Raw genomic sequence first — 14,321 nt, 5'->3', positions numbered from 1 at the left:
TTTCTTCCTTTGTGTAAAGTAACTGCAAGTAATGTGTGCTATTTTCCCTAGGAAGTAGGATGTGATCACTTTAACAATGGCCTTCAACTACTTGATTGGTTTCTTTTCTCTGTTTCTCTAATTGGGCTTTTTTCCCCACTCCGTATTCCTTGCGGAATATGAGATAGGGTCGAATGTGTTCTTTCTCTTTCCCTTTGGCCTCCTCTTGTCTGGATTTATGGATTAGATGCAATTGCCTCCCCGTCAAATTTACACGCAGAGAAAGGAGCAAACAACTCTAGAAATTGATGGGTATGTGTCCTACATGGACGATGGTTAGCTATTGCAGATATGTGTTGTTTGTAGGTGTCCAACAAAGGAAGGAGTTTGTTAGATGGAGATATCTCCCTCGAGATTGAGTTGGTTTGGGATAAGTATGTGAGTAGAGATAGGAGTTTTAGGGCCCTTACCTAGAGTGCTTGGTTGAGCGGAAGTAGGAGTCTTAGTCTTAAGTAGAGTGCTTGGTTGAGTGGTAGTAGGAGCTTTTTATGAGAGTAGTTGGTTTGTTTGAATGAAATTATCCCATGTGGCATAATGATTCATAATGCTTGTATTTAACTTATTTTATTCTTCAATTAAATGCCATGAGAATGCCTATTAAAAAAAATGAAATTCCAAGAGAAATTGAATCCGAATTCGACGCAAGGAGGATTGGGCTTTCCCTCGAAGCAAGCCTAACGTCACCATAGCTCATATCTGGGGAATGCGCGTATCATCTTTGATATCAGAGCAGGGCAGTTTTAACATAGCTGACTGATCAAGACTAGCCAAGCTTGACGAAGCGATCAATCAGCTCCAGTGAACTTCTGATATACAAGGCCGTTTATTGACCGAAATGCAGGATAACTCCACAAGACACCATCAAATACTGACCGACCTTCTTCATAAGATCACTGCCATGGACACCAAGTATGATCAGTTGTCTAGAGATCTGGGACGCGATAAAAGAGAGGCTTCAGCAAACAGTTCTATCAATCGACATGATGGTACTCATTACACAACACATGGAGGAACTATCTAAACCTATGCCATGTGGTTGGATTTTCCTTGATTCAATGGCTGATATCTGTCTTGATGGATTCATAGAGCGGAGAAATTCTTTGCTTATCACCAAACTCCCGTCGATCAGAAAAAGGTGATAGCTTCTTTCCACCTTGAATGAGTGTCTCTTCAGTAGTATAGGTGGATGGAGAAGTTGGGTGCTACGACAGACTGACATGCATTTGCACAAGCATTGGAAGTGTGTTTCGAACCAACGGAGTATGAAGATCCGACAGCCTCATTATCTAAGTTGAAGCAAATCTTCAACGTACAAGATTATCAAGCACAATTTGAATCCTTGGCTAACCATATGGAAGGTCTAAATGAATCTTTCATGATTAGATGTTCCGTACTAGGCCTTACGAAAGATATTCGGTTGGATGTTCAATTGTTTCGACCTACTTCCTTGTCGGCTGCAATCGAACTTGCTAGATTCCAATTGGGCAGTTAGTACCACTCCCCCAAAACCCCTAGTTTACCATCAAGAGACAAACTCCAATGGAAATGAAGGAACGTCGTTACAAGGGGTTATGCTACAACTGAGATGAGAAGTTGGCGTTGGGGCATAAGTGCAAGGTACAAAAGCTCTATCTAATGGAAGGCTCATAGCCAGAGGAAGAAGGTGACAAGGAAATTGTCGAAGATGGAGACACTCCAGGTGATGACTGATGACCCAGTTGAAGTGCCGGAACACACTCCCGAGATTTCTTTTTGTGCTATTGCGGGAACAACGACTCCCCAAACCATGAGAGTGAAGGGCAACTTGGGTCAACACACTTGTTATTCTCATAGACTCGGGGAAGCAAACTGGGGAAAGCTTTCCAGGGAAGGAAAGTGCCTGGATCTTCCATTGATGATGATACAACGGTTTTCCATCTCAACCGATTTCTGTCTACTACCATTGGGAGGATGAGACACCATGCTCAAGGCCCATTGGCTCCGCACTTTTGGACCGATCTTATGGGATTTGTCCAATTTGTGGATGAAGTTCACTCCGAACGCTAATCCTTACCAATTCAAGGGTAAATCAACTAAGGAATTATCCGTGGTGGATTGTCATGTTATGGAAAAGATTGCAAGGTAACAGACACATGGGGTGTTTCTTCAATTGTTCGGCATGGTTGGAGTTCCAACTAACTCACCTATCAAACCATACCTACAAGAACTATTATCTGAATTTTGCGACGCATTTGAAGAGCCCAAGGGACTCCCGCCGGCACGAGCACTAGACCACTGAATTCCTCTCATTGGGTGCGTACAACTTGTAAGTATTTGTCCATATCGGTACCTGCATTATCAAAAGAACGGAATCAAGAATATTTTACGAAAGGTGTTGCAAGATGGGATCATACGACCTAGCCAAAGCCCCTTTTCATCCTCGGCATTACTTGTACGGAAACGTGATGGCAGTTGGAGATTATGTGTGGACTATAGAGCTCTCAATGAGAAACTATGAAAGATAAATTTCTGATTCCGGTGGTGGATGGACTTTTAAATGATCTTCATGGGCTACGATCTTCTCAAAACTTGATCTGTGGCCGGGCTATCACCAAATAGAGTGCACCCTGACGACGTCCACAAAACCGCATTTCGCATACATGACGACCATTATGAATTTTTAGTAATGCAGTTCAATCTCACAAATGCGTCCTCTACCTTCCTAAGGATCGATGAATGAGGTATTCAACCCTACCTTTGTAAATTCGTTCTAGTCATTTTGATGATATTTTAATTTACAGTAAATCATGGGGAAGAATGCCTAATCACTCTTTTCCAAACCTTGGGCTTGTTGTGGGCCCATAAGTTGTATGCCAAGGAATCCAGGTGCCGATTTAGGTGTAAAGAAGTGGATTACCTTGGTCATATGATCTCAAAAGATGTGGTGGCTGCTGATCCCAATAAGATCTCTTGTATGTTGAGTTGGCCTTACCTACTTCTATTAAGGCTCTTCGAGATTTCCTTTGATTAACGGGATACTATAGGAAGTTTATACAAAATTATGGAAAGATTGAAACTCCTCTCACATCCATGCTTGGGAAGAACTCTTTTCATTGGTCAGATGAGACTCAAAATGCTTTTGAAAGTCTCAAACAAGCCATGGCCAAGCCACCATTGCTAGCATCGCCGGATTACTTTAAACTTTTTACAATAGAATGTAATGCTTTTGTTAATGGTATTGGTGTCATCCTAATGCAACAAGGTAGGCCGTTGGCATTCCTTAGTCAAGACTGAAAAGGGAAGAACTTGTTCTTATCTACTTATGAAAAGGAATGATTACATTTGGTTTTGGCAGTGCAAAAGTGGCGTGCTTATATATTGGGCCAGCAATTCTGAATCCAAAAAGACCAACAAAGCCTAAAATACCCGCTGGAACAATGAGTAGGCACACCGGGTCAGCAAAGATGGCTTACCAAGCTAATGGGCTATAACTTTATGGTAGAGTACTGTAGTGGGCAAGAAAACAAGGCAGCTGAGGCAGTATCTTGAAGAGACGAGCCAGGATCATTTTTTTTTTAAAGATGACAAAATATATTGATAGATTATACGAGAATTACATAAGAAAGGGACCAGGAGTCCCCCATGAAATTACATCGTATGAAGGCCTAGGAGATAGCTCCAGGTCGTAACAAAAGAACCAAACCTATTCCCCCTTATCTTCCCTTCAAATTACCAGGCAAAACAAAATACCAAACTTTGCAATCTTCAACAAAGATCGTAAATCCTTTAATTCATTTAGCGCGAAGCTTTTTGAAGCCCATCCAGAAATCCCTGAAGAAAAGAGGAAGGCAAAACCTCTTCGTCTTCTCCCACTGACCTTTCCAAAAATCCAAGGGATGAGCGGGATTCAATCATGTTTTGTACTATGGCTAGGGCCGTATCCCTAACGGCGTGCCAAACGTTGCTTCGATGCCTTCTATCCTCTGGTCGGCGACCAACGCAGTTGAGGAAAGAATTGGCAATTGCCTCTTCATCACCGTAAGTCATTCCTCTCATCTTGTCGATAATGGAGTGCAACACCATTAATTCTATAAAAAGATTGCGTCCTCGATTACCAGGGCACGATTCAAGGGGCTCTTCATCATCCATTCCTCTTTTCTTTGTTCAAAAGTCGCCTTAGAGAGCAAAGCCCAAGATTCAGCGCTAAAATTCTCAGCCTAAGGTTGCCTAAAACTCTACCTGTTAAACCTTGACTTAAAATGCAATCAAGGAGACTTAACATTATACCTGGAGCTAGGTATAAGAGCCCACCACAAATAGTTGGCGGCTGGAACAACCTAAATGAGCAAAAAGAGGTAATACTCATTCCTCACCTCGAACACCCTTCTCAAGAAAGCTGACCGTACCTGCATCTAGCTTAATAAAAGCAGTTCATACTTATCCAAGAATAACGTGAATTTGGCTATAAATTACGCTTCCGAAAAGACCCAAGGAAGCTACACCCGGAGAGAGAGGCCTTTTCTCCAAGCTTGGCGTCCCATCAAAATCTTTAAGTACTGACACGTGCGGGAAAAGCCTAACTTTGATGGCTAGACAGGATCATTGATGGCTAGAATTGTAACAACCTTTAACAACTAATTAAGGAAGTGTAAAATAAAGAGAGTACCTTATAATAGATGCCACCCCCTTCATTTTTTTTGGATAATTCTATCTTGGATACAATGCCCAAGCACACCTTCTATTTGATTATGATTTGAACTGGGAATTGATCACTATCCGAATCCTTTTGAGATTCTATCTAGGTATTTGTATTGTATTATGAGTTCGTAACGACACGAAAATGTTGAAGTTTGATATTTTCTTTCCAAAATCTTTCTTATGTAATGGCCCTAGGTAGGATACTTTAATCGCACTATAACCGACCCAAAGTCGGATGCTTTGATACCGGTCTAAAATGACTCTATGTATGGATGCTCTGATACAACTTGTGATGTCTGACAACAATAAATAGATGTGTGGCGACCATAAACAAATGTCCAATAACCATAAATAATGTCTGATTGACAATATTCCCAAAACTCAATTTAGTATGAAGACAGAAAGAGGAGAACAACTTTACACACCCAGGAAATGGAGAAAGTTGGCGAAATAATGCGTCACAAGTTTTCTCCCATTACTTTTATATTAATATTTGAGTCAATTGTAATAATTCCCTTATTACATAGTCCATTCACTAAGAGACCTAAAGGTAGTATCCTATATTCTTATATACATAATTATGTGTGTACATGTTTACAAAGGAAAATTCATGTGAATCATACATTTAATAATGATATATATAACTTGGCTATATTCCACGCTCACCCTCAAATTGATGAACTAGGTCATGAAGCATCAATTCACAAATTAGAAATTCATGTCTGGAGCACATCATTGCCTTTTTTAATATGTCTGCAAGCCGATGTGGTAAATAAACGTAATCATCCTTTGAAATAGTATTGTCAAAATATAATGACAATCCATTCCAATATTCTTTGTTTGCTCATGTTAGATTGGATTGGTTACATTTTGAATAGCACTTATTATCTGCCTAAAAAGGAGTTGATGGAGGGAGCATAATGCCAAAGTATTATCAGACTTGAGTTTTCTATGTGGAGAGCATAATGCCGAAGTCTTATCAGACTTGAGTATTCTAATGCCAAAGTCCTATCAGACTTGACTCTCACAAAGAAACATTTGCTCCCATGACCTATTCTATCAGACTTGAGTAGAAGTCATAGCACGAAGAAACATTTGCTCCACGACCTATTCTTTGTGATCAATTCCATATTCTTGCTTATATTCCTGAGCAATCAAATGGAGTATCTATGTATGCTACAATCAGATTTTAGCTTGATAGAATAAACCCATTTGCTTCCAATTACAGACACACCTGAAGGACACATAACCAAATTCCACATATTTCTTTCTTGGAGAGCATGGAGTTTCTTCTCTTCCAGAGCTTGTTTTCAATAGTCTGGTCTGACTTCACTACTTGTTTATAGGTTGAAGAGACAACTTTTTGGTCAAGACTGATAAAGACTGCTTTGGCTAAAAAGCCAAGACAGTCAGGAGGATGAGTTTGACGTGCAATAGACACTCATGAGAAAGAGGGGGGGTGGGGGGGGGGGGGGGGGGGGGGGGGGGTGGGGTTAGGAGAATTAAAGTAGTACCAGATCTTGGTGAGGGGTCTAGTTTTAGAACATGATGCGAGATCCTTATTTCCATTTTTCGCTGATTAGTGGACTACCTTCGTCATTAAAGGAAGGTAACTAAGGTTGAGGTATGACCGTATGAGAGAACTTTGAAAGTTGGTAGAAATAAATATTAAAAAAAAAAAAAAAAAAATGGCGGAAGATGCACGTGCAACGTTGACCAACCTTTATGGCCATCTCCATATCCAACAAAAACATATTTGCCATTACGGGGTGAGAGTTTATCTCTCATGAGGAGGAAGATGAACAGAACAAACACTATAAAGAACATGGAGTAATGAAGAATCTAGGGGACAGCTAAAAAGACAATTCTTAGGAGATTTGTTGTACAAGATAGCGAAAAATTGACAATTTACAAAATGGACAACAGTAAGAGCAGCCCCCCCCCAAAAAAATAAAATAAAATAAATAAATGCAGAGCATGTGATTCAATATGAATGGAATGAATGATGGAGAGAAGATGCCTGTTATGCCTGTTCTTTCTTCAAAAGGATACCATATTTTTAGATGTATTCGGACAACTCCTGTGGAAGAGGATGCCACATACGGAAAAGATTTCTGAAAGTAATGAGATAGATATTCTCCCCCTGAATCAGAGCAAAGAATTTTCATCCTCGATTGAAATTGCATCTTAATCATCTTGAACAACACATTGAATACATTTAGGGCATCAGATTCTTCCGTAATTATAACCATGTAAACTATGTATGATCATTAATAAATGTAACGAAATAGCAATACCCTTGGAGGTTTGATACTGGCGTATGTCCCCATACTTCGGTATGCACCAATTCAAAAGGTTCCTTGGTGATATGATGACTTAGAGGAAAGGATAATTGGGTTCTTTTACTAAGCAAGCACGTATCACAAATTAAAGAAGAAGAAACATGAGTGTTAATGCTTTTATTCATAATCATTCCAGATTTTTAACTTAGAACCCAGTCTTTCTATGTGTGGATGGCCTAAATATCTATGCCACGGAGACCAAATTATGAGCTGGTGCGAGATTAATCCCCTTATCAACGTTAAGAAGTAAAGACATTCATTGATGATCAAATAGTTCCAACAATGTTATATTGTTTTTATTTGAGAAAGAAGAACATATCTGCGCCCGGGTTCGAAATGGTGACTCTGGTATCTGAGACTGACATGATACTTTTCCTTAAGTTTTCTGCATAACTAGCAAAGTTGCTTCTCAAAAACAAGGATTTTGTGCAATCAACACGTTTTCATGGTTGTTGAACTTATTAAATATGTTCTTTTCGATGTCGCCGGGTACAGTTAATTCATAATCAACTACTTATTTTCTATGTAGTGGTGATTATCCGTGTGTAATATTTCAGGAATGCAACCATAATGTAATGGAAAGTGATGTTGCGTTAACTTTTTTTTACCCTCGTCTGTTGGAGTTATTTCATAAATAGTTTACAATTTTATATCAGTTACTATCTTTCATCAGAAAAAAACTATGGTACAAAATGATTGTAGGCCTGAAACAATTTCCATTTATTATAACAGGAATGCTAAACTGAAGGGTGCCCTTAAAAAAACCCATATGCAATGGCACCCCATTGGATCAACATCACCCAACTACTTATTTATCTCCTTTAATTTGCATTTCCTTTAATTTGCATTTTCAGTGCCATCATAAATGCAATTGAGTAACATGGATCCAATGGGTACGTGAGTGCGCCCTTCAATTCACCATTCCTCTGATTATTAATAGGAAGCAGGTTTAAGAAGTGGATGACTTCTTAGGATGAAAATGTTCATTTGAGATGATCTTTGATTATAATCTTATTCTAACGTGACTCTTGCTTCCAGAGAAGTGGAAAAGTTACATACAATGGTCATACCCTTGATGAATTTTATGTACAAAGGACTTCTGCATACATTAGCCAGACAGATAATCATACGGGAGAGTTAACTGTCCGAGAAACTTTAGATTTTGCTGCGAGATTTCAAGGTGCAAGTGAGAGATATGCAGGTTTGCTTACTCAACCCTATCACACTGCAGATCAGTTTATCCAAAAGTTTTTGGAACATCCAGTTTACTCAGAAGTGATTACAAAGCATTCATTTGAAAGGCCCTTACATAGATAGGGTGTGTTCAAAAAATCAGCTCCATAGGATCATCCTAACCCATCCAAAAGTGGAGGGCAAAATGGACAGACATCATTTTCCACAAATCTGCCCATTTTTTCCCTAGCTTTTGGAGGGGTTAGGATGATCCAATGGAGCTGATTTTTGGTACACACCCTATCTATGATGGGGCCTTGCAAATGAATGGTTTAGATCACCACAAAAAATGTGGGACCCATGTGTTTGGGCCCTCAAGCTCATATAAGCTATATGAGCTTCAAGCTCACAATCATTTTCCTCATATATATATATATATATATATATATATATATATATATATATATATATATATAATGGACATACTCTTCTATTTCCGCATGAGCATCTTATCCCTTGTCTGATGTACTCCAATAATATTTCCTCAATTCTTATGATCAATTCATTGGGTGGAGTTCCTACCTCCTGGCAACTCCCTTCCTCTACCTGGATTGGAGAAACAATTATTGATAATGAAGCAAATAGAGAATGTGGCTTCTTTTGTCAAGCCATTGATGATCATTGCTAATTTCTTTTCTAAATGCCAATGATCAAAGCTTCTTGGTACGTGCCAAATGTGTGAAAGCGGGTTTGGATACTAATCTGAAATGGTATCACATTCTCACTCCAATGCAGTAAATTGTGGCTGTCTAGTCTTGTTTTGAATCAATATGATATAAGAAAAGTTCATGAACAAACTCATTTTTTCCACAAAGACGAATCGGGAGAAAAAGAAGATCAATCGAAATCCAAAAGTAGGCTCGAAGGAGCAACATACTCATAACATCAATAGTGGGCTTACAGAGCTTCATTCAATCTGAAAAGTGACAAACTGAAGCATAATATTTGATGATGATTTTAGTTATTTCTATTTAATTTTTGAGGGAAGGCTAAGTTGCTTTTGGTTGGCCCTTTGAATATGGAATGTGAATAGTGTTTCTTGATCAAAACTTGTAACTACTCTAATTTATAAAGTTTTCAAGTAGAGAAACTGGTAATATTTAGGATGGCTTAACTTGTAATAGAGGAGGAGGGATTCATGGCATGTGAGGAGTCTAATATTAGAAGTTCTTTGGTTTTAGAAGTTTGGTTTCTAGCTTTTCTTGGATAGGAGATCTCCATCGACATCAATGTTCATTGTCGTAGGGATCTGGCATGTCAAGTTTGAGGTTGTGATGAGATGATTGAGATCAAAGATGGGACTGTGATGGGGATCAGTTTCTTCCATTGTACTCCGGAATAAATGGGGATACCTGAATTCCAATGTAAAATGTGTATATGTTTTCCTACTTTCTTGGATGAGATGATTCTCAAATTGAAGATCATGGTAGGAAAAATTCGGTTATTAAAGTTTGATGGCCCGCACTATGATGAGTATCCAATAGATGAAGATAGCATAGGCAGAGTGCGTGTTGGTTTGAGAGCCATTCTCATCACCCCACAGATCATCAATTAACAGTGATCACAACAATCAAACGTTTTTTGAACGAGGTGTGCTTTGGGAGAAAACTATGTGCCTCATTATTGATGGAGGATCCAATCAAAACATTGTTTCAGGGGAGATGACAAATTACAATTGAAAAAAGGAAAATCATTATATACTTTTCAAAAAAGAAAAGAAAAAGAAAATCATTATCAGCCACACTAGATGTAATGGTTTACGAAGGGAAGGTAAGGTATTTGTTACTACTCATTGCTTAATTCAGTTTTTTATTGGACCTAAGTACAAAGAAGTGTGGTGTGATGTAATCCTAGTGGACGCATGCCATATATGCTTGGAAGACCATTGCAATAGATTGAGATGTAACTTGTAGGGGAAAGAAGTCCAGAGTCTTTTGTTTAGGGGAAAAGAACTAACACTTGTTATACATAAATCTTATAAGAGAGTTCTAATTTACGAAAGTTCGAAGAAGGAAATAGAAAATGGAAAATTGTGTTGGATAAAGATAGTGTTCAATCATCACTCGTGTCTAGCCTCTAGTGTTCTTTCTTAAAGAATATGATGATTTGGTCCTATAAAATAATGGAAAATATAAAGATGGAGCTCTATGAAATTGAAGGTGATTCCATCTATGATACTCAGAGGGCAGTGAATATGGAGGCTGGAATGGATGTGATTGAATGAATGAGGCAATCTTGATGTGTAGTATAACTATGAACAGCTGCAACTACCCATGAAGATTGGATACTTGTAGACTAAATTGAGGAAATATTTGATTTATGCTCGGACATGGTTGTTACCCTTTGTCATGTTGTGATGAAGCTAACTAGGTGTCTGTTGATCTAGCTGAATAGGGGGAGTTGGGAGAGGTAATGAGAGTGGGAAATCTTTTTCCATTGTAATTAGTCTAGCTTAATCTCCTTTCATTGTTCTTTTAAGGTTATGACCGCCCGCCATCCTTGTATTCTACTCTTTCTTTAATATGTTTCTTTTATTGCTCAAAAGGAAAAATATCAAAAATATTTCTCTCAATATGAACATTTCTCCCAAATTGAGTGTGAAAGTTGAAGAGAAATGTCAGATTGGTATTTCATGTCGTCCATGAATTTTGATTTTTCTAGAGTAGAATAGTTCAATAGTCTTGGAAATCTTATTTTGTAAATCAATTTGAAAAAAGAAATTTCAGATTAGTATTTCATGTTGTCCATGAATATTGAATTTTCTAGAGTAGAGTTCAAGACAATCTCAAAAATCTTATTTGGTAAATCGATTCGAACCATTTTTTATTCGAGAATGATAGGAGTTCATATGATTGAAAAGTGTGAAAATAGAGAATTCATTTTTTATTGTTGGATGGCAAGTTAAAGCTTCAAGGAAAAATTCAAGACCGATTACCTCCTAGTTATGCTTGGTCAATGCAATCTTGAGAGATTTGACAGATTGTTGCTTAAATGCTTTAAAAAAATGATTGATGCTCATAAATAGAGAGGGAAAACATGGATTTACAAACTTACGACTCAAAATTCGTGTTTTACATGGAAGGACTAGCAAAAGTTAGACCACTTTAAGATGTTGACATTTAAGATGCAAAGCTGAGGGTAACTTCCTTTTCTTCTGAATGTATTTTATTTATATTTAAAAGACAGTAAGAGAAAAGTCGTATGCTTTCCTCCCAAAAGATGTGTTTTGAGTATCTTTCCTATCCTTCATCTTCAAAATTTCATCCGAATGGAGTTGACTGATCTGAAGGTTTTGGAGGACGTCTGCCGTTCATCCAATTTCTTATGCTCACTTAGCAGAATTATCCATTGATAAATTTACGAAAGTATTGGTTGCGTAATTTTCAGCTTCAAATGTAGTCTTATGGAATCTTGTTTGACTTCTATATTCCATCACTATTATGGATTTGTAGTGAATTAATATAGTCAGAAAGTTTTCCTTTATGTCCATTATCATAGTTTGTTACTGACATGACATTGTTCTCTGTTCTAAAGTTTTTTCTATTTGTTCCTTCAGACATGATATATATATATATATATATATATATATATATATATATATGTGTGTGTGTGTGTGTGTGTATATGGTTTGTTAGAAGTATGTGTATTTAGCCTTAAGGGCATAGTGGTCATCTTGTATGTTCTCCTTTTATATAAATACATTAGTGAGGGGGAGCTCCCACTCACAACACTTTTTTGCCTTCTTCTTCTTCTCTTCATCCTTCAACATGGTATCAGAGCCCTAGGGTTACCTTAGGGACCCATTGACAACCACCATCCTCCCAGCTCCCTTCACACTCCAAAACCCTAACCTAACCCTCATCTCCTACCTCTCTCTTCATCTCCCTTCACAACCCAAAACCCAAACATAATCTTCTCTTTTCCTCTTTATTCCCCTCTTCATCTCCTACCTCTAGAAGCAACCCCCCTGTTTCCCTCTCCCCCTCTCCCCTCCCCCCCAAGCCCCCCTCCCTGCTAAGAGCCCCCCACGACGCTCCCTCTGCTACCCATGTGTCCCGCCTCCTGGTTTCCCAACCCCCCACCCCTGTAAACCCCTACCCCTGTTTCCCATACGAGTGGTGAGCTTATTGGTTACGTTCTCTCCTATCAGAGATTGGTTTTCCTTCATCCTCTCCAGCTCAACTTTATTGTGACAAGAAAGCTGCGATTCATATAGCCACCAATCCCATCTTCCATGAGAGAACCAAGCACATAGAGGTTGACTATCACTTCATTCGCCAGAGAATACATAGAGGCGAGATTCATGTTTCCTTCACCCGATCCGTGGACCAGCTTGCACATGTTTTCACTAAGCCCTTAAGTAATGCTAAATTAAATGACAATTGTAACAAGCTCGGAATGTATAATATATACATTCCATCTTGAGGGGGAGTGTCAGAAGTATGTGTATTTAGCCTTAAGGGCATAGTGGTCATTTTGTATGTTCTCCTTTTATATAAATACATTACTGAGGGGGAGCTCGAGCTCCCACTCACAACACTTTTCTCCCATCTTCTTCTTATCTTCAAAGTTTATTTCTTAATTTTACTGGTAGAAAGAAGATATTATCTATATGTGGCGACATAAAGAAACACATATGCAAGCTGATTTATTTACTATAAATGCTTTGAATAAGACAAGAGTACATATGAAATTATTTTTTTAATATACGTATTAATCATAGTTTTATTTACTTGTAGAAAATTTATCATAAGTATATCCATTGGTTTCTTTAAAAACTATTTTTTATTGGCTATGGACCCTCTGTATATAGTACTCTTGAAAGAACTGGCCAAGCTAGAGAAGGAAAGAAACATACGGCCAAGTCCATCAATTGATGCATTTATGAAGGTCAGCATCCTAACCTTTGCTACATTGCTTGTAGAAGCCTTGTATTTGTTTTTGTTCTCTACAAATTTAATTTTTTGGAACAAAATTCACTGTACAGGCAGCTTCAGTTGGAGGTAAGCACAACCTTGCAACGGATTACATCTTGAGAGTGCTTGGTCTCGATGTATGTGCAGATACCCTCGTCGGTAATGAAATGATCAGAGGTGTTTCCGGCGGTCAAAGAAAGCGAGTGACAACAGGTTGATAAATTTCCGTATCTTTTAATCAATTTTCAAAATTTATCTTTTTACATAGTAATATGGTTATAACAAGTAATATATTGAATATTTTAATAGGTTAAGTAGATAGAATACTTTATTTCCATTTAAGAAACTTAACATTAGGATGCCTAAAACTCAGAACATATGGTATTCGTAAAGTTGCCGTAGTAGTATTCAGAAACAACAGATAAAAGAGATCTAGAAGTGTCTTTGAGAATCCTGAAGTATTGGAATCTGAGACGTGTCTTACATGGATTCTTCGCCCATTTAGAAGAATCCATGTAACAAGAGAAAACCTTTCATGCAACTTTCTGTCGGTCTTGAAAAACCTTGATTAACTTGCCGCAGGTAAATCATGCAAATCGGCAATTAGCTTCTCCTTTAAATTGGACGCCCAAAAATCCCGCCCATATACAAAATCAATCATTCTTTCACATTTTACCTGTCATCTTTTATGAGGCCATCTAAAATGTTTGTTGCAAAATACTTTTCACATATTCAACCATGACTGCAGCTTTCATATCAACAATAATGATGGAGATAGAGTGAAATGTAAGGCCATGTACAAGGCATCAATAACTGTATTCTTTTTTCCTTTCGCCCAATGTCAAAATCATAAGCTTGTAATTTAATGTCCTGTTTTTTCTGTCTATAATTCAACTCACGATGTCCCAAAAAATATTTGAGGCTGTTATAGTCAGTTCTTAAAAGCGATTGGTCTTCCCTGCTGCATCAATACAGCTTCTATTACGATACCTGATTTATGAAAATCAATGGTAATAGTAGGAAAAAAATCTGGAATAACAAGTAGTCATTCACTGCTTTCAGTTTTTCATAGGCTTTTTAGCTTCACTACTCCACACAAACAGTCATTTCTTTG

General features: G+C 38.0%; 1 protein-coding gene across 4 annotated transcripts in view; it reads left to right on the top strand.

Annotated features, from left to right (window-relative positions):
• ABCG31 (pleiotropic drug resistance 3) overlaps nucleotides 1-14,321 on the top strand; it is a 42,851-nt gene that overhangs the window by 10,992 nt on the left and 17,538 nt on the right. For 3 of the 4 annotated variants that reach the window (XM_077382582.1, XM_077382579.1, XM_077382581.1), the window contains 3 exons: nucleotides 8,097-8,259; nucleotides 13,105-13,181; nucleotides 13,279-13,420. In XM_077382582.1, coding sequence (XP_077238697.1) covers nucleotides 8,097-8,259; nucleotides 13,105-13,181; nucleotides 13,279-13,420 — 382 coding nt within the window. Of the gene's footprint in view, nucleotides 1-261; nucleotides 2,760-8,096; nucleotides 8,260-13,104; nucleotides 13,182-13,278; nucleotides 13,421-14,321 lie in introns of those variants that run through there. The other variant, XM_077382580.1, reaches the window with a different exon arrangement.

Source organism: Tasmannia lanceolata, unplaced genomic scaffold (assembly GCF_043159265.1).
Source record: "Tasmannia lanceolata isolate RefF3 unplaced genomic scaffold, GAP_Taslan_0.1 ptg000006l, whole genome shotgun sequence".
Classification (NCBI taxonomy): domain Eukaryota; kingdom Viridiplantae; phylum Streptophyta; class Magnoliopsida; order Canellales; family Winteraceae; genus Tasmannia; species Tasmannia lanceolata.
The sequence above is the reverse complement of the archived record's forward strand: the minus strand, read 5'-3'. Positions and strand labels throughout refer to the sequence as shown.